Source organism: Dermacentor variabilis, chromosome 1 (genome assembly GCF_050947875.1).
Source record: "Dermacentor variabilis isolate Ectoservices chromosome 1, ASM5094787v1, whole genome shotgun sequence".
Taxonomy (NCBI): Eukaryota; Metazoa; Arthropoda; class Arachnida; order Ixodida; family Ixodidae; genus Dermacentor; species Dermacentor variabilis.
This window is the reverse complement of record NC_134568.1, coordinates 156,991,884-157,012,737: the sequence shown is the minus strand read 5'-3', so window position 1 is coordinate 157,012,737 and position 20,854 is coordinate 156,991,884. Positions and strand designations below refer to the sequence as shown.

Sequence of the window (20,854 nt, the reverse complement as noted above, 5' to 3'; positions counted from 1 at the left end):
GCCCTCCTCATTAGCAATTCATCCACAGGGATCATCACCTAGGTACGACTTACCAATTTATTTCTGAAGAATACTTCTATGACGTAAGGAGAGTCACCCGCTGTGTCCAAATTTCTGAGTCTGAGTTGGAGTCCAGGCGCACGAACCCCTTGGCCCTGACGTTGACTCCAAACACTGACCGTCCAAGAGCTTGGGCATCACAAGGCATGGGACCATTAACTGCACTGGCGCCTGTTCCGGCAATACAGTCAATGCAGTACGCCTGTATAGTTCCATTCACATTGTGGTATTCCATGTAATACCCCTGACTTCCAACGACCATCCTCTCCATCACTTTGCCCACACGGCAGGCCAATGCTACTGGGTGGAATTATGAGAGTCCTACACTCACTTTGCCCACACAGATGGCCACACAACTGCCCAATGTGATTAGGCAGAATAATGAAAGTCCCAAAAGAAACTTGCCTGACTTGAGTGGCGCAACGAGGCGACTACTCGTTCAGCCTTTGGGAAACCTGCCATAGCGCGAGGATTCGTGGTACAGATCAAGTGGAACACCGCTCGCCTGTTCACCAATATTATGCCGGGTACTGCGCCGAATACAATCAGGTCCAATCGATGACGTTACGTCTGCACAAAGCTATAGTGCGACCAGATTTGTTGTGAAACAGTTCTGCGCGACGTTATCCAGCTGAATCGCAGCCCTCACCAGTTTGTCATAATTCGACACCAACCATTCTGTGGTGACCAGTTATTCGATGCTCATAGGAAGCGACAAGTAGCCAGCATTTTTTGGATCACCAGCCTCGTGGATCGTCGCAGTCTTGATATTGCAGTCAGCGGTCATGCTGTCATCATCGACGACTACAGTCGAGATTGAAAGGGTGGCGGCCATTTTCCTTTTTTAGTCATAACCCGTGCGGCGGAAGCGGGCCTCATTAGATACCAGATGCTCACTGTCTACCAAGTGAGCGACGGCGCCAGCTTGAAACCGGGCTTGATGTGTCCATCCATCCTTTCCGTTACACCGTCGTCGCTATCCCGTCGTCACCAGATCACCTCATATATTTCCAGCATTGCTATATGGCGAATGAAACAAAAGTTTACTCACCACCACCACGGACAGTGCCCCACTTTTTCCCTATTTGGGGCGTTGTGGTTTCGTGAAATATGTTCAAACTTATCATGTTCAGACTTTGGCTATTTTAAAATACAATTGCAGTCCATCTTTAGTAATATTATCTTAACTCGACCTGGGCAGACGCCATCAATATCTGTGACGTCACGGAGAGCCAATGCGAGAACTTAACTTTCGTTCTTGCGTCTTTCCTTGTTTACCTTGCTTTCCTTCACGATAAAAGTGGAATTTTTTAGTATTGTATAAGGAGTACTTTACTAATACAGAGCAAATTATTTTTGTCTTTTGTACAAAAGAAAGCAAGAAAGAAAGAAACAGAAAAAAGTAAAAGCGCTCGAACTCGAGCAATCCATTCGCACGGGAGCCACGTACTCGTCAGTCATCAAGAGGCGTTGATACTATGCAATTACCAACGCCTCTGCTGTGGAATAATTGGTGCCACGTACTTCATTGTTAATATGGCCGCAAACACGATAGTCAAGATTTGATCGCCTCACCGTCAATATTCAAGTTAGGGTGTCTTGATGGCAATCTTATATGCATGGCGTAGGACTTATCATGAATTCGTCTGTGTAAGAAGTGTACAGCTGCCGTCATACTTAACCCCAGCATACCTTAAGTGCCTTTTCGTTTCCCCTGCTAATGGTGCTGGAGATGTGTGGTTCGGGTGCCTTTATAGAGCTTGCTTAAAGCGTATTTCTTTAAAAAGTATTCGGTGTTTGCTCCTTACAACTTCCGTTTGTTAGAATTAAGACATTAAGTGTTGTTCGAGTTAACACTAACAACTGTACAGATAATAAAATGTAAATTTTAAACGTGGTAATGCAGTACCTGAATGTCACAAGTCGTTCTTCAGTTAATGTAAGACTAACCAAGGCGGGAGAGATGCGGAGAACTGAAATAATTGAGTGAGATAAATTATAAATTACCTATGTCGTAAACAACAAGCAGGCAATATTTCTTTATGAACGTTCGTGCGATAACGCATGTCATTTAAAGCGCGTGGATCAGGAAACCTATCAGTAGTATTTATTTATTTAGTTAGTTTGTTTTTAGCTGGTCAGTTAGTTAGTTAGTTAGTTAGTTAGTTAGTTAGTTAGTTAGTTAGTTAGTTAGTTAGTTAGTTAGTTAGTTAGTTAGTTAGTTAGTTAGTTTTTCTTTTTTTGTTTCTTTTTTTACCTCATTTTCTGCCGTCGCAGTGACCTGTTGTCACTGAGGCGGAATATCTTTACATGCCGTTTCAGCAAGACAATAGAAGCACAGCAGGCGAGATGTTACAACCACAATGGCATAAAGGACAAAGCGAGGAAAACGAAAGCGACCGGGGGCACACACGATGGGGTGGAGGCTAAGTGGGTCCTTCAAGAACCGCCTCAGTTCAACTCCTCGCGATGCTTCGCTGTCAACAGCATGCGCCTCCACACAGTAGCATATACCAGCGCATCGCGGCATGCCCTCCTATATAGCGACGGGTGAAGATCGGGAAACGCCGCCGCCGCCTCTGCAGCCTAGCCTGTTGCTGACTAGGGCAAGGCCCACGCCGGGTTCCTCCAGTAACTGGGCAAACACGTTTGCTAGCCGTCGAGCATCCAATATCGGCTTCCTGCGAAAAGTGGCCACGCGCCATCCGCGCGACACGAACACTTCGACGAGCAGCCTGAGACAGCAGTTATTGCGGTAGGAGTCCAAGCCCTCCCCCTCTACCTCGTCCTGCTCTCGATTTTTTTTTTCCTTCTTCTTTTTCTCGCGCACTCACTGCGGCTGAGTTTGTAGGCTGGAAAGAGTGCTTTGCGCGCTGACTACAGGCCGATCACACCCGCTGTGGTTGCTTAATGGCTACGGTGTTGGGCTGCTAAGCACGAGGTCGCGGGATCGAATCCCGGTCACGGCGGCCGCATTTCGATGGGGGCGAAATGCGAAAACACCCGTGTACTTAGATTTAGGTGCACGTTAAAGAGCCCCAGGTGGTCCAAATTTCCGGATTCCCCCACTACGTCGTGCCTCATAATTGGATGGTGGTTTTGGCACATAAAACCCTATAATTTAATTTTAATTTAACAGGCCGATGACGCGCGTATCGAGGTTTCCGTGTTCACGCCTCGCGTCTCGTTCGCCCGGCTGAACCAACTGCATCTGTCATCCGGGTCACCTAAACGACAGCTAAGTGCGTGGCTATAGGTGACCGCCTCTCGTCTCCATCACATTTTTTCGTTTGATTTTGAAGGGCAACAAAATTACGCAGCTTTAACGCACACGTTGCAATCTACGTGGAGCGACGCTTTAGCGAAGTGTTTAGTTAAATTGTGTCCAACTAAATGCGATGTGTACAAGCGCGTTTATCTTCATCACATAGAACCTCGTGCAATTTTTACGTTTTTACACGGCACCGTTCGGAGGCTATGCCGAAATGCAAGCGCCAAATGTGGAGGATGCTCCCGCTGAGTCGTCGACGCAGCGATGTCACGAGGGCAAAGGTGGCGCTCGTCGACGGAAGCATGTGGAGGAGAGGTACTAGAAGTGTGGCCGAGAAACAGCACGCGTACATTGTGTATAGGTGCGCTTAGAGGATTCTGTACCCGTGGTGTCGCTGTGTCCGATGCCCACTCCGAAGAGAGAGAGAGAAAAGGGAACGGTAAATATGTTAACCAAGGACGCGCCCCGTTGGCTACCCTACACTTGAGGAGGGGGAAAGGAGCAAGAATAGATAAGGAGAGAAAAGAAAAATAATAGCGTCTCTCTGGAGGACTGGCTAAGGAATAATGGGCACATAGCCAGTAGCACATACCCAGCTGCGCAATAATGGGGTACCCCAAATATAGAAAGCTTAAGAAAATCAAGGAAGCAGTTTAGTATAATGCGCAATTTTATTAAGAGAAATGTGTTCTTTGGAAGTTCTCTCAAGCGGTTTTTATATGTAAAGGTATTATGCTGATATTTATTGTTTTATTACGCGGAGTAGAGGCGCGCTCACTGGCACTACTTTGTCGGTAAAAATTCCATTCTATATATAACTCGGTTTCTTGAGTCGACTTGGCAAGACGGCATGTTTCTTGAGTCCACTTGGCAAGACGGCATGGAAGGAGAGGAAAAACTGGGAAAGCAGGTAAAAGCTTTGCTTTGAGACATGTTATGTTGTACGGCATATTTTCACGTGAGCGTTTCCGACTGTCACGAAGCGCTATTGTTCGTTGACTTTATCTTGCTGCTGATTAACGTGCGGTCTCGAGTTTTAGCCCTGGTCATGACGTCCGCGTTTCTATGGCAGCAAAGCAAAAAAAGAAAACGCATTTGCTCACTTAGGTTCAAGCAGCTTAAGGAACACTATGCGAGTGATCAAAATTAATCCCATGCTTTTCACGATGATCTCCCAACAAAGCCCACAGTGCAGCTTTGGGACGTTAAGTCCTGTCATTTGTTATTATTGATAGATCAAAAGAAATCACCTGATGCGAGACGTAACCACCCCCTTACCCTATCTCACTGTGGTGGGTCCGCGTCTCGAAACCGAGGACGATGTATGATCCAAAGATGTGCCTGTGACTTTGCTGTCGCTTGACGAAAGCTATGGCGTGGACAAGGCTCGAATAAATTCTGCAGAGCTCAAATGTTTTTATAATAAATGATTAGATAAATAAATAAAATGAAGGAGGAGCTGCGTACGTAGAAAAGAAATACATCTGCCGTAGCAAGGGCTCTGTAATGCCGAAATGGTTTAATGTATGGCCTGCCGACCACCGGGTGATGCGGTCTCCCGCCGCAAGATATTACCCGCCTCTTCTATATACACTGAGTCAGCGTAAGCACTTTCGACTTGCGGCCGCCCCTCCTTCGCTTATTTTTACATTTTTTTTTTTTTTATGGTGGCAGAAGCAGTTCCACTACGCTGTGTTTGCCTTGTGCGCTACAAATCCTCGCTTCTTTTTGTTGATGTCCATCTGCGTGACAACGTTAGAGTCAAAAATAAAAAGAAGTAGATTACGGCCATCCTGTATGTGTTTGTTGATTATACAGCATGCCGTTTTTATTAAACCTATACAATTTCAGACAGTTAAACGGCCATAGACATCGATTGATGCGGTGTCAGACTGTAAAAGTTGGGCATTTTGTTTCGGGAATTATACTGTCGTTGACCAGAGCACAAGAAAACTTAAAAACGTGCACCTCGCCAAGACAAAATAAAAGGAAACAAGACGACTTTATTCTTCCGTCATAGGCATAATTGTCGTCCCTCATTTTATTCACACGCAAGCTGAAGAATTATCCACGTTCATGGCTGCAGTCTACACCAACCAGCGTAAATGACACACGAAGGAAAATAAAACTGATAAGAACGCCTCTTATGCGTAATTATCCTTATCGGTATTCTCGGGTTGTGGCTGTATTTAAGACCTGTCTATTTCAAGTTCCCCTTGCAAATAAACTACAATGCATAGGAGTGCAAAGTGAAATCTCTCCGAAGCCGGCTTCCAGTGAAGGTGTAGCCCCAAATGTGCGTTTTTTTTATTCTCAATTAAACCACGCTTACAAACGCAAGCAAACTTGGAAACGAAACGACGCGTTGTAGTCGTTCTCTACTTCTTCGTGTTTGAATTTATGTTGACAGTAGATTTCTAACAAGTTAATCTAGAAGGAGGGGGAAATGGAAACGACAAAGAAAAACATTCCTTCTCGCCGCACTGCTCTTGCCCCGCTGAAGCTGCTGATACCTGAACGGCGGCAACCGGAGAGGGGTCGGGGGAGGGCTGGGCGAAGTAAACGACAGGCAGAGATGATAGAATGAAGAGAGTGAATAGTTTTTGGTCAGTATAATGTGTACTACAATTCCTAGCTTATAAATTCCTTGCAATGCCTTTCGCAATTACTACATGCACGCAATATTGTTGATCTGTTGATTCTGTAGTCTGCAGCTGATGTCTGCGGAAACCCGCCGTGGTAGCTTAGCAGCTGTATGGCGTTGCACTGCCAAGCACGACGTCGCGGCATCGATTCCGGACGCGGTGGCCGCGCTTCAGTGAGGGCAAAATGCAAAAAACGCTCGTGTACTTAGATCTAGATGCACGGTAAGGAATCTCAGGTGGCCAAGATTAATCCGCAGTCCCTTGCTACGGCCTGCCTCATAATCATATCCTGGTGGAGATAGGAATTTTGGCACATGAATCCGGAAAATGTTATTGCTTTATTTTTTATGTCTCCAGAAACGCAGACATCAACTAGTACGTCGATGAAGACGACGACTACAGGATGATCACGCTTGGGTGACGATGGCACAGTGACGACGATGGCACGACGTCGACAACTGCGGTGGCACATTGACGACGCTACGATGGCTAGGCGAAATCACGTCGTAGACTGGCGTCTAAGACCGCGAAGAGCTGTCTTTGTGAAAGGAACGCTGAGGATGTCTGTTTCGCTCAAAACTGCATTGAAAAACACCACCCTTCCCTTGGGCCAGAGGTGTCCGTGTCATTTGCTGCCGAAATTAGTAATGTCCCAGATAAATGAGTTTGAGCGTAATGCTTTGGCATAACGGTGTAAGTGGGCTCTTTAAATCGTCAGCATTAAAAAAAATTATGGGCTTTTACGTGCCAAAACCACTTTCTGATTAGGAGGCACGCCGTAGTGAGGGACTCCGGAAATTTCGACCACCTGGGATTCTTTAACGTGCACCTATATCTAAACAATCTAAATACACGGGTGTTTTCGCATTTCGCCCCCAACGAAATGCGGCCGCCGTGGCCGGGATTCGATCCCACGACCTCGTGCTCAGCAGCCCAACACCATAGCCACTGAGCAACCACGGCGGGTAAATCATCAGCATGGGACGAACTAAAAAAGATGCGGCGATAAAGACTTTGCATACAAAAAAATTGTGAGTAGATGATTAAATTATCAAAACAGTAGAGACATGTAGTAGTCGACGTAGTCGCTACTAACTGCTAAAAAGCACACCGTCACTTCGCCTAGTGAAGAGCGCTCGGTCGTCCGTTGAGTAGCTTTCAGCGCAGCAGTTCTCTCAGCATTCCTCTGACTGATATTTCGCTGTTTTAGACGTCAATCAATTAAGCATCGTCAGAAGCGGTGAAAATTGAACTTGTTGGCGCTTTTTTACACATATATGTCTTGTCCCGCCGCTTAGCGCTCGCCCAAATAAGTTTACAAATGTATCGTCATGCTTCCCCATCATCGTGTCGTCGTCGTCATATTACGGTAATCACGCAGTTATCGTTGCCATTGACGTCTTCGCCATCCTCGAGGTGTTGTCATAGTCAGTATCGCCTTGACATCATCGTTGTCAAATCGCCATTGTCGTCGTACAGCAGTAGTTCTCGTCGTTGTCATTGTGTCGCCGGCAGAGAGGATAACCATCACAAAATTCAATTTGCTGCCTACCGTATAGAATTTGTTGAGTTGTCAAAGCTTATAAACAAGAAGAAAGTAAGCGATATTCTAAATTATAACGTCGGAAAGATTGAGGAAGCAGTAAGATATGGCCGCAGCATGAAATTAGTGAGAAGAAAACTTGACACAGGACAGGGCAAGATGTATGCAGTGAAAGATAAGCAGGCTAATGTCATCATCATCATCGATGATGTAGTAAAAGGGGCAGAAAAATTCTATACTGACCTGTACAATACCCAGAGCAACCACGCAAGCTTCGTTGGAAGTAGTGATGAACGGGATACAGAGGTTTCTCCTATAACAAGAAAGATAGAAAGGCCTTGCAAGACATGTCCCGGGAAAAAGCTGCAGGAGAACATATAATCGACGCAGAAACGCAGGGTTCCGTCCTTTTTCTTCACAAGGACTACAGGAGATGCCCACGGACTTTTCGACGGCTGTATGATGCCGTCGCGCAGCATTTCATTTGATGCCTAATAGCTCCCCGTTCTCGCGTCAAAAGGGCGAAAGGTCCCATAGCACACTGCTCAACACTAAAAACAACTTGAAGAGGAAACGCAAAATGCAAACCTATAAGCCCCTTGCACCCACCAGGAACGTAACATAGAATGACAGTTGATTTAATCAGAGATGGAAGATACATTACGCTTGAAAAGCTTTATTGCCCTTTATACGCAATGCCTATCGACTTCGTGAACCAGAGAGCTGGAAGGATGTCAACATTGTACTAATCCGTAAGAAGGCAGACGTTAAAGAATTGATGAAATATAGGCCCATTAGCTTTCTTTCAGTATTGTATAAAATATTCACCAAAATAGTTTCCAACAGAATCACAGCAGCAGTTGACTTCAATCAACCAAGAAAACAAGCTGGATTAAGGAAGAGATATTCTACAATGAATCACGTCCATGTCATCAATCAGGTAATTGAGAAATCTGCGGAGCACAATCAACCTTTCTATACGGCTTTCATAGATAATGAAAAGGCATTTGATTCAGTAGAGATACGAGTAGTCATGAAGGGATAGCGTAATCAAGGAGAACAGGAGGCGTATGTCAGTATCTTTGGAAATATCTACAAAGATTCCGCAGCTACTTTGCTTCTCCACAAGAAAAGTAGAAGATTAATTGTCAGGAAAGAAGCTAGGCAACGAGACACATGCGATCTCTACAATGTTATTCACTCCATGCTTAGACCAAGTATACAAGCTATTAGACGGGGAAGGCTAAGGAGTGAGGATAAACAGCGAATATCTCAACAACCTTCAGTTTGCAGATGACATTGTCCTGTTCAGAAACACTGGGGATCACGATGGATGGAGGACCTTAACCGAGAAAATTTAAGAGTGGGATTGAAGATTAATATGCAGAAGACAAAAGTAATGTTTAATGGTCTGGCAAGGGAACAAGAATTCCTGATCTCCAGTCAGCCTCTAGACTCTACAGGAGTGCGTTTATTTAATTGCTTACAGGGGACCCTGATCATGAGAAGAAAATTTACCGAAGAATAAAAATGGGTTGGGAGTGCATATGGCAATCATTACCAAATGCTGACTGCGATATTACCACGGTCATTGAAAAGAAAAGTGTACAATCATTGCAGTCTACCAGTGCTAACATATGGGGCAGAAACCTGGAGATTAACAAAGAAGCTCGGAAACAAATTCAGGATCGCGCAGAGAGTGATGGAACGAAAAATGGTAGGCATAACGTTAAGAGACAGGAAGAAAGCCTTGTGAATCAGATAGCAAATAGGGATAGCCGATATTATAGTGCACATTATGAGAAAAATGGTGCTGGACAGGTCATATAGGGCATTTAATAGGTGGACCACCAGTGTTACAGAATGGGTGCCAAGGGAAGTCAAACGCAGTCGAAGACGGCAGAAAACTAGATGGGGTGATGAAACTCGGAAATTTGCAGGCACAACTTGGAATCAGCTAGCGCAAGACAAGGCTAATTGGAAGTCGCTGGGTGAGGCCTTCGTCCTGCAGTGCACATAAAAATAGGTTTATGATGATTATCATTATGACTGAGGGAAGGGGGAGGCACAGAGATAAGATAAATATAGAGACAGATACAAAGCGCGCACGCGTGATCAACGCACACGATCATAGCACACAAACACTTGCAGCACAATGAACGCTAATTAAGGATAAATATAGGCGCTGGCCTACTCTGAACGAGGTTAGTCGTGAGGAAGCTCATTGCTGTCTTGTCGTTTAATCGTAACTTTTCGCGTGTTGTATGTCATGACTAGGCTAAAGCTACTTGTGCAGGTTTGTTGTCCTTAAGGATTGTAGCGGTGCCTTCGTCGCCTTCTGCTGCGATTGCTTGTGAAGTTGGCATTCCAAAAATAGTTTGTTCTAACAATGGTTTGTGATCAACGCGAGCTTATGCGGTCGCGAGCGATCGTCTCTCTACGCTGCATCGAGGACAGCCACACAGCACGTGTTTACGGGTCTCCTCAGTAGCACAGTCATCACATATGCAGCGTTGTTGGTGATTTAAATGCCGAAAGGCAAACGACTTCGTGAATATCCCCCCTAGGCATAGATGACAATGCATGGTAGCCTTGCGTCGGCAGAATTTACACCAGATGCGAAAACGGAGCCAAGAGTCTAGATGAATGATGCAGTCGGTTGTTTTAAAAACTTGGTGTGTTCTGCACGGAGAGTGTGCTGTCTCGTGCAATGTTACGGTTCACTTTGTGCGGCAATGAATGGAACGGATGCCAAGCGCCTGAGACGTGATGTGCCTAATCGTCACGCTCGTCAACATGAAAACACTTGTCCGTCGAGTGGTGCGACGAGATTATGCACCAGTGCAAACTCTACTTTCCACTGTCCTTCGTCCAACACCTCTACGCCAGGGAGTGGTTTTCTCCGAATTCCTCTGTGTAGGTTTACCAGTTTGTGGACCCGACGTGACCTGTGCTCACCACCTCTACGCCAAGGAGTGGTTCTTCTCCATATTCCTCTATGTGGATTGCCAGGGAGTGGTTTTTCTTGTATTCCTCTCTGTGGGCTGACCAGTGTGCTGACAAGGCTTTCTACCAGGGAGCAAGACAGAATGAGGGTGTCTGGATGGTGTAGGGTATAAGAATGCCAGCGAGACGCCAAATGGAGATCTCTGCCCACGCGTGCTGGTGCACGCACGCTGAACGTTTTTGTACTTTTTGTCCTGAAGTGCACCGCTCAACCGTAACAATATATTAAACTTCTGTTATTTGTTTTTACGCCATCTCGTCTTCCCTGCCGGAGCCTCTCCGATGGTCAATCTGTTTCAAGCTCCAAGCAGACGTTGTTGATGGTCACCGAATGCCGTCCTCGTACCAACTGGTGGCAGCCGTAACAGCAACTACGCAAATCTGTTTAACTGCGTCTGACCTTGATAATGATATCTATTCCTGTGTGTTATGCTCAAAAGCTGACCGAGCAGCTTCGTCGACGTGCTCGCTACTTATGAAGCTGGAGTTGCTTGGAAGCCACTGAAATGTGACGTGATGCCTCTTCTCAGCCAAGATAAGTACGAATTCTTAAATCTCGAAAACCAGTTGTTCGTGTGGTCCGCGTGACAGTACTGCAGTAAAGACTACATGCACTGCTGCCTTTAAGTTGCTGAATATTGATCATATTCGAAGTTGCTTATGACTCATGAGACGAAATGTAGCGCGAAAATTTGCAAGTTCCGCTACCGCCATTATAGTGGTGTGGCACGTCTTGGGGGGGGGGGGGGGAGGGGGGTAATCTGACGGGGATGATTCTCGTTGGAAAAATGTTGGCTGCGGCCGAACCTTGGAGACTCGCTGACCCATCAGCATAAACATGGACATGGTCGATGTGCCTCTCGTGCAAAAGGAGCCGAGAAAGTTGTTTAAGAGCTGAAGTTGACAGTTCAGCTTTTTTTCTTCATTCTTAGTTCAGTGAAATTGCACTGCTGGTTGAACAAGACACCGATGAGGAATCGGTGGTTTAGTAGTGAAGAGGAAGCCTGATGGAAGGCTGTTGCAATGATCAGAAAATGTACCATAAAGTGATGTCTGCGACCTTTGTGAAAGTAGGGAGGAAAGATTTTTAGTCTGAACTTTCAGCCCGTCCGTGGCATTGCTTGCTTCTATTCTGTGGCCCGGGAGATGACAGTAGTGGCCGCTGTTGATTCGCATCTTGGCAAACTAAGACTAACTCTCAGAGCCTGCAGATCTTCGACAGCCTGCAGGGCACGAAGATTTGTCCTGCAATTCTCAGATAGTACGGGCAAACTGTTTCTCGAAAAGCCCAGAAAGATTTCCTCGTTTTTTCCACTCTAAAACTAGAACAACTGGGAAGTGGCTTTGAATCGATGTTCCATGTAGGTCACGCGATGGCTCCAAGGGAGGTCCCTATTAATGATTATACCAAATATTTGAGTCATTGCATAGGAAATAGTCCGCCAGTTGATAGAGGCGGTGTAGGGTGTCACTGGCTTGTAAGTGAACGCCACCATTGTACATTTATGCACTGATCTGTTCTTTGTTTGTACCGAATATAGTCAAACCACACCGCACTGCACCGGCTGAGGCGTTCCTCACGGCAGAGTACTATGCCCCACCGTGTTAAACTCACATTCATTTCATTGCCTCGCTGAACATGTGCCAACAGCAATCAAAGCATCAGTGTGCGTAATCGACGTGTGTGTCTGGACTTGTGACACGTCCGCAGGTGCGTGCGAGTCTATATAAAGCTGCTACTCTGACAACGGTGTTCGAAACGAAACGGTGCTCCCGGGCTCGAAATCTATCCACGCAGAAATTCCTCAAGGATTTCAAGGGTGTCTGTGTATTTTAGTAGTGATTGGGGCTATAATAATTTCTCCACGTGCTTGCAATTTTACAGATATTGGCCTCAGTTCATTGACTCCCTCTATCCTAAATCTTGTCTCTATAACTCGTTTAGCTTGCCTACGAAAATCATTAAAAATGTGCACTTTGAGCATTAAAATACAGCGTTAGACTAGAACAATTTTAGCTATGATTATGAGCCCTTAATCTTGAAATTAAGAATTTCAGTTCGTCTTTGTCTGTGCCAAATTCTATCTCGGGGTTTCTCTTATTCGGATAATGAAACTTAAAGTGTGTGCTGAACGTGACGTTTTCAAACTCGGTTCGCTACGGCATTACTGCTCTGCCCATTTAAAGAAAAACGAATATCGGAGATTTGAATTAGTTTGACGCCTGCGGGATTAGTAAACGGAATTTTTTTTTTCAGTTCGAATGGCCCCGACTTTCCGCGATTTAACAGCTCAGCCGCAAGGCGGTCGTGGTGCGGCAGATGTGTAAAAGCCTAACGCGAAATTCTTCTCCCGCCCGCGGAAGCGCGTCGACTGTATACAGGCGTTGCTTCAAAAATCACGGTAGAATTGAGAGAAACTATGAATCTGAGAAACGCTGCAGGACGGCTTTGGTGACTGCAGTTAGTTTCACACTAGGAACAGTTGCACTAACGCACATCTGCGAGACCACGGCAGCGTCGAAGCAATAGGATTTCCGCGTGGACAACCAGCACTCGTATGAGGAACGCCACAGTAGTGCATGTGCACACTGTATTAGTTTCCGTCTCTCCGCTGTAAGTGGCAGCATTTTTCTTGTTGCCTTTCGTCCCTTTCGATACGGAGCATCCGCGGCACGGAAGATGGGGTTGGTGGACATGCGTATAGTTATCACAGTCTTAGATATTAGCACCGCGGGAGCGGCAAGCCTGTTGGGCAGGGTAAAAAAATCATTCCGAACGCGTACCTCTGTCTCTGTGTGTTTCTATTGTTTCTTATTTTACTTTTTTTATCTCATTGAGTTGTTGCTCCGGTTAGCTCTTTGCTTCACCACGAGTAGGCAAGGAGACCACAGTGTCCTGAATGGCAGGGCCCAAAATAGAAATGGAGGCGAAAAACAGAACACATGCCGACCAAGGTGAAAAAAAAAATATTAAAACTTGATGTTCCGGCTCCCACGTGGAAGCCTTGTTCGCAATCTGGTTCAATAAATTGTGAACAAGGCACCCGAGAGATGGCCGAAACGTAAAGTTTTAACCATTTTTTCCACCTTATTCGCCGTCTGTTTCCTTTTTCGCCATGTTTTTTTCTCCCCAGTCGAGATTTCACCATACTCTCGACTTCAAAGAGAAACGTCGTTGTGATTGAGACATAGCTGTAGACTTCCGGGCGAGCGTGTGACAAGAAAAAAGAGTCACAGAAAGTATAACGCTCAGGGTACAGTTGAAATTGATTTTTTTTTTTGTGTGTGTGTGTGTGGGTGTTCTGGCACCACGCATTGAAGCGTCTGCAGTAAATATAACAACTAAATAGTTGGTTAATTGTTCAATAAATGCAAATATGGAATTCCTTTTTTACTTGGTGCATGTTAGCTGGAACACCAAGTATAGTAGCCTAATAGGTACCTGAAAAGTACACAGACCTGCTAATATAGAAGACTGCATTATATTCAATGCTTTCATTACCTCAACACACTATAAAGAGGCCCTGTAACCTTTTCTGAACATGATAAATAAATCATACTACACGCGATGCAATGCTTCGGTGAACACCTGAGCCAAATGTTACGCGTGCACTTCCATGCAGCAGAGAACGTATGTAGCTGTAAAGATGGGCCATACTCTTCTGCGGTTTCGGCAAATCCCCGCCATCTAAACTGCACATGATGACGCAATGACACTCTCATACTGCTATTGGCTGGACGTGTGAAAACGTCACCATCAATAATAACTCTATGAACGGCCGCACAAGTGTATGCAATGGTAACAACACTCATGATACTTCGCGTATTTAACAATACGATGTACTACGGCGTTCGAAAGAAATTCAGTTTTGATCTTTCAGTATTTGGTGGTCGATCGTGTGCTTGTGTTGCGCCGGATTTTCCGCAGCGCAAGATCGCGGCACCACTGAAGTTTTGCTGAAGGTACCACAGTGCGCGTCTGCGTGCTTCTGTGCGTCTTTGTCCTTGTGTGGCGAATTTTTGCACGCACAAACTTACTTGAGGTCAAGCAGAACGCAAGTATAGGCGGGCAGCGTGAACGCGGTGTTTGTAGTGCTCGCATTTGTGGAAGTTGTGGCAAACGCGCTTCAAAAACTCCAACGCCGCTATGCAGTTCTTCGCTGCAAAGGCAGCGACAGCGTTAACAAATGCACTGCGCCGGTTATACCGCAAGACGCGCAGTTTCGGCAAGCCTTGTCAAAGTGCATCGAACAACCAGCGTCCAAGCAGCGGGAGGAGATTTATATTTGTGGCGGACACTTCTGTGCCACCGACTACGCACGATACCCAGATGTGGCACAAGCTGTTGGTAGTGGTGCCTGAAGAGTGCTGCTTTTCCGGGTTGCCTTGCACAGTGGTGCGTCGGCGTATTCGTCGAAGCCATGTCCGGCACAAAGCGCTATATAGCTGCCGTCATAAAACGGGTCGTTGCTTAAACAACACGAACTTGCCACGGGAAAAGCCCTACGTTGGCCACTGGGAATACCTTGCCTAATTTCTTTGACTTAGTTTGAAAACATTTAACGGGTTAACGCCACAGCTAGAACGACAGTGCTCGCCGTTGCAGCATGTAAACTGAACCGTAAGTCGAGGGACAGTCCGACAGTTTAGCCTGTAGTCGGCGCCAAAACCGGAAGTAGTGGCTGTCTGCGTTGCCAGCCAAAACCAAGCTTAAACTGGGAGCAGCAGTGACATTCAGTGGGCAGTTTATTTAGCAGCGCCCACTCACATGCATCCGACCGTGATTGGGCAGCAGTGACTTGCGGGCACCGTGCGCCTCCACCGTAGCCTCCGTAGATATAACTTTGTGGAAGAAGGAGCGGGAGCACCGCGAAAGAATGAAGGACCGGTAACTCCGTTTCCATTGAACGCATTGAAGTACTTTTTGGTGTAAAATATTTCTAAGGTAGCGCCCTTTCATGTCAAAGGCATTTTACGACTTCGATAAAAAGTGTTGCATGGCCTCTTTACGCGTCACGTATGAACGGTGGCAAAATGCGTGGAAGATTGGTCAAATTAGCCGCGTGCATATACTCTCCTAAGATCACGTGTGACGTGTCGTCATCGGGCAAAAGGAGATGTTTTACATCCGCCCGCCATGGCTCTGAGTGCATGGCGCTAGCTAACACTCCCAGGGCTTGATCTGGTAAACGTAAATACTCAAGTTAGAGAACGGATTGATAGCCGTCGCCGTAGCGCAATTGGTAGTCCAACGCACGTGTAATGCGGAGGTTGTGAGATGGGCTCCCACCGGTCACAAGTTATCTTTTCATCCACTTTCACTGCCATTTTCTTCAGTCAATAAACTGAAACAGAAACTGATTTACAAAATCGAGCCTCTTGGTTCCTCTTCTTCTTTCGTTTATAGTATAGTGATTCGTAAGAAGGGCTGTTAGCTAATTGCGATTGCAAGCATATCATTACCAACTGTGTACGACCAATAACAAGCAGTTCTTATGAACGAAATGCATCGTGAATTCTGGCCCTGTTTTCTTTGCACCGCACACTGACACAACCTGTTGTATCATTTCGTGCTCATCATCAACACTTTTCTCACTATCTCTTTTTATTCTCATTCCCCTTCGCGAATGCTGAGCATAGCTGGTCAGAACTTTGATTTATGATGAAAAAGCTCACCTCTCAGTTTTGCCATCATAATAGAGAGAGAGAGAGAGAAAACGATAGGTTATAGGCAGACAGGTTAACCACAAGAGGTGTCCGGTTGGTTACTCTGAACAGGCGGATGGGGTGAGACCAGAAAAAACAATTTTCATCATAATAAATGTATCTGTGGCTGTGTGTATTCTGTACTGCTATAACATCACCCGCTGTTACATGCATGACGCTTCAATTACGCAAACACACCCACACATAGGCAGAGAAAGACGAGCGCTGATCACTAAACTTACCGTGTAACCACTATTGCTGCTAAATCTGCGAAAATCGATGGGCCCAGCTGGGTCGTGCCTTTGTACTTTTTTTTTTAACTTCGCCAGCAAACAAATTACAGCAAACAATATGCACTGGTACTAGTCACAACCTGTTGGAAGCCAGTTTGATATGTCTTACTAGATTAGCGCATTTTAATATGAAGCCGCTCGAGTCGGAGACTTGATCATGATCAGTTTACGTTCTGCAGGGGTCGTGCATCAAACACGCATGTCAGCGCTCAGGTGTTAGGCTCATACGAGTGGTGAGAAAAGCCTTCCGTGGCCAGGCCTACGAGGCAAAGTTCCTAAAGTAGGCCACGACGTTTCGAGGGCATGGCGTGATCGATTAGTGCGGGCGCATAAATCGAAAATTTAATATCGCGCCATTTCCGCGGGCACCCCATCTGCCATCGCGCCTGAATAGCGGCGATTCGCGGTCAATTTGTCTCGGGAGGTATGGCAGAAGACAATGAATATTGGGTGCGCAACGCGTTGTTAATGAGGCGCGCGCCTGCTCAGGGCGCGGAGCCCACGACCAAAACCGGCTGCGCGGACAGCGCTAGTCGCGTAATGATCTGTGCTATTGGCTCCCGGGCTCGCAGAAGTGGCTAATGAACATCGCCCTTCGTGAATATTTTTTTTTCTGTTCTTTCGAAAGAGTGCCTGTGTATACCAATCGTTTTTGCGCGTAGTCTCACGGCTATTCTGAAGACGATAAAAGGGTTATTGGTCCTGAGCAGAATCCCACGGGCACAGTTTCGTGCCTCTCCCTGTTGTAGGTCTCCAAGGCGCGGGGCTCGTGCGCAATCCTGGACAGGATGCCTTTGAACAGGCAACATTTTCGCGCAATCTGTGGATATATATATATATATATATATATATATATATATATATATATATATATATATATATATATATATATATATATATATATATATAAACTCAGAGAATAGAAGCGCGCAGGAAAACTAACAGGACTACTTCTAATTCTTCGAAATATTGCTGTGCCGGATCCTGTGATTCACTATATATAAGCGAGGGGGGGGGGGGGTGTCTTCTGGCTGAACTCCATTGCAAGCAATGCATGCAATTACAACATGTGCGCCTTATCCTCTGCAGCGCTACCACCACAGCTCCAACCTTCCGAATAGATAAGTAAAAACAAAGCTACAAAGCGGAGGCACTAACTGCGAATGGCCAGCGAGTTCCTTGTTACCGAACCTGCTATCAACATCAAAAGAATACTCTGGTCGGCGGTAATCTCGTCTCACGAAGCAAGTTTCGGGGTAACTGAAGGTGTTGTTGCACAGAAGCAAAGCGGGCAGCTGTGATATCTTCTATGCGGTCTGCTCTCGTTTTGTGCTTGCTTCGGAGAGCACGACAAACTTCCTGGTCGCCGCAGCAGCGAAAAGGCGAAGAACGCTGATAGGCGCCAGAGGCTGATACGTAAAAGCCTCTATAACCTGGCACTTCCGGCCAAATCTCGTTGGGGACGTTGAAGGATCTTGCGAAAGCTTCTGCGACCGGCAGGCAGTTCTGAAAGTGTCGGCATCGCAGACACGGGCCTTCTGGGCAATCAATGATAAAGCAATTGGCTGAGTGCTGGGCCTCTCCTCCCTGCGTCGTCACTGCTGTGCTGTGGCCAGCACGACCGGACAAGGCCCGCGCGCAGGCCTTGGTCGCGAAATTGAAGAGTGCTTACCTATGGTGCACCGCAAGCTGGAAGTGCTTGCCCTCCCTGGGGCACCAGCTGCGGACAGATTTACACGCGCTTTTCGGAAGCTCCGCTCACCCACCCACCCACTGCACTCTCGGCAGAGGGTAGGAGTTGCATCGAGCGTTGGCAGTGGGTCATGATCCACCTCGGCAGTTCGGTCATGACAAACCCAAACTATATAGTAAAAATAATAAACTAATAACAAAAATTTGCCAATAGCGGCTGATGAGCATCAGCAACTAACTTGATCCCAAACGTACAGCAAGTAGTTCGGATGAGAGCGGCCACAGAATCTCTGCAGTTAGACCAGAATCAAGTAGCGGTAAGAATCGCAGGTATACTATAATGCAATACAAAGAAAAGATAAGAATAGTATAATACAAGAAAGGTTTCGTTTACTCGAAAGGAGCAGCAGCATGCTCCTTTGGTTTAAAAAAAAATGTCCAGTCGACATATAACGACGATTAATGAAACATTTGGTTCGCGAATGGTGTTCCTTTTTTGTTTTGTTTTGAAAGCATGTTTGTTTTCGGGTCGCTTTCGGTGCCGCTGTGTGCCGTCTCACGGTGATGGGCCTGCCTGCAGGTACATGGCGATCATGCGTCCACTGCGGCCTCGGATGTCCAGGGCGACGACGCTGAACATCGCCATCTGGATCTGGGTGGCGAGCAGCCTGCTCTCGCTGCCCAACATACTCTACTCGACCACCAAGGCAGAGATTTTCGCCAACGGCGACTCTCGCGTCATATGCTACATCTTCTGGCCCGACGGTGACGTCACCGAGAGCCACGACGAATACGTGTGAGTGTAGCCCATGCATATCTTTTCGGCTTTTTGAAAGTCCAACGCCGAAGGTCCTTTGCGTTCAACTCAGATCGTCGTCGGTGAGCACAGCGCAGCCACCGCGTAAATGTCCCCCCATGTGACCACGAGGGATTTTACCTGTGAACTTTCTGGTAGCTTATTTACTAGCGCTAATTAGTCGTAGTCATATGCCCTTCACCTAGAACGATCACTTTTCGGTTGCAGTTCCAGATGAAGAAACATAGAATGTGATTTCTGGTTACAGCGGAAGACGTTCTTTGACATTGCAAGGTTTCTGCTGTGCATCATGTGAGTGCGCAGGACAACCACAATGAGACAAATTCATGCTGGAGGGAAGCGTGCCCTCGCAGAACGTTTTTATAACAATCTCTTCTGATGGTTAATCCTACAAGTGCTGAGAATGACATGCCAGAGAATGAGTTTCCTGTTCTTCTTCTTTGCCGTCCTTTTTAGCCAACAGGTAGGTATCCCTACCAGTTTCAGGCAACACGATCCCTTTCGTTATAGTGCAGGTAAGATAATACGAGAGTCGCTGCTATATATAGTGATTAAAAAGCAGCGTTCTTGCTACAATAACAGATTACACTGGTGATTAAAAAGAATTAGTATACATAAATAGAAATCACATGCACACTGCTAATCTACAAATGCCAGTAACACAACGTGGTGACGTGTATTACCTATTGACTCAGGTTGTTCACCTTAGGCTTCATATTTGCAAGCAACAACTGCAATTGATCAAACAAAGTATTGCACAAGATTTATTTGCGAGCACATAAGCAATCCAAAACACAGTCAATCGAAAGCAACCGATGTTCTAGTCTACCGTCTCCGCGTCTTGTTTCGTGGCGCTTCAGCGTTTAGCAGTTGCTGCATGCCCTGGCTGCGCAATTTTCCATTAAACGCAAAGACTCAGCTTTAATTTGGGTACTGTGTCAGTAAACGATCGATATGCCAATGAGTCTTCATGCTTCCATCAGTGGTAATTGAGCAAGCCTATAGTGGTTTCGAGATGCGGTGCAGGAGGTATACGAGTTAATTTTCGAAAGACGCGAATCACGTAAGCAACAGGTATCGCTATAATTTGGCTTTTGGGGCTTCGAGGTAGTATTCTGCATATGACGTTTTCTTCTCCACATATCAAAATTTCAAATGAAAAATAAATTTTTACAGCGAGAGCTGTATATGACGAACCTTCCGTAGGGGCGGACACGTATAGTTTGTACAGCCGAAGAACAACATACGTACGACGAGCGCCAGAGGGAACAGCAACGAGAATGAAAACGGCGCCGGCACGAAACTACCACCGATGAAGTACGTTCCCGCGATGCTGAACGAAAACGACAATCGCGAGCCCGGGCAGCCATTCCACTCTGTGAAGATGGCATAGCAGAGAAGCACTTTGCTTTTCGTTTGAGAGCTTTGAGTGTGTTCAGCTGTCGCTGCCATTTCATCTTCACAGAGTGGAATGGTTGTCTCTTTTTTTTTGTACTTCGTACGAATTAGGCGCGTGCTATACTGCAACTTCGCACACGCAGGTACAACGTGGTGATCCTGATTGTGACCTACATGATACCGGTGACATCGATGGCCTTCACCTACTTCCGCGTTGGCCGTGAGCTGTGGGGGAGCCAAAGCATTGGCGAGTGCACAGCCAAGCAGATCGAAGCCATCAAATCGAAAAGAAAGGTGAGCGCGTCGGTGCATGTGATTTCGCGTGCCACCGACCATGGCGCACAGCTTCCTGTCTGCGTGTTGTTGTTGCCCTCAAGCATAATGCTGCAAATACTCGGAGATAGATAGATCGATATCCGGGAG

At 46.3% G+C, this 20,854-nt stretch overlaps 2 protein-coding genes across 5 annotated transcripts in view; one reads left to right on the top strand and one right to left on the bottom strand.

Moving 5' to 3' along the window:
• LOC142587325 (uncharacterized) overlaps window positions 1-20,854 on the bottom strand; it is a 231,116-nt gene that overhangs the window by 51,645 nt on the left and 158,617 nt on the right. The window lies entirely within an intron of this gene.
• LOC142587313 (tachykinin-like peptides receptor 99D) overlaps window positions 1-20,854 on the top strand; it is an 837,205-nt gene that overhangs the window by 780,165 nt on the left and 36,186 nt on the right. For both annotated transcript variants that reach the window (XM_075698214.1, XM_075698220.1), the window contains 2 exons: window positions 18,797-19,012; window positions 20,575-20,725. In XM_075698214.1, the coding sequence (XP_075554329.1) occupies window positions 18,797-19,012; window positions 20,575-20,725 (367 nt within the window). The remainder of the gene's footprint in view (window positions 1-18,796; window positions 19,013-20,574; window positions 20,726-20,854) is intronic.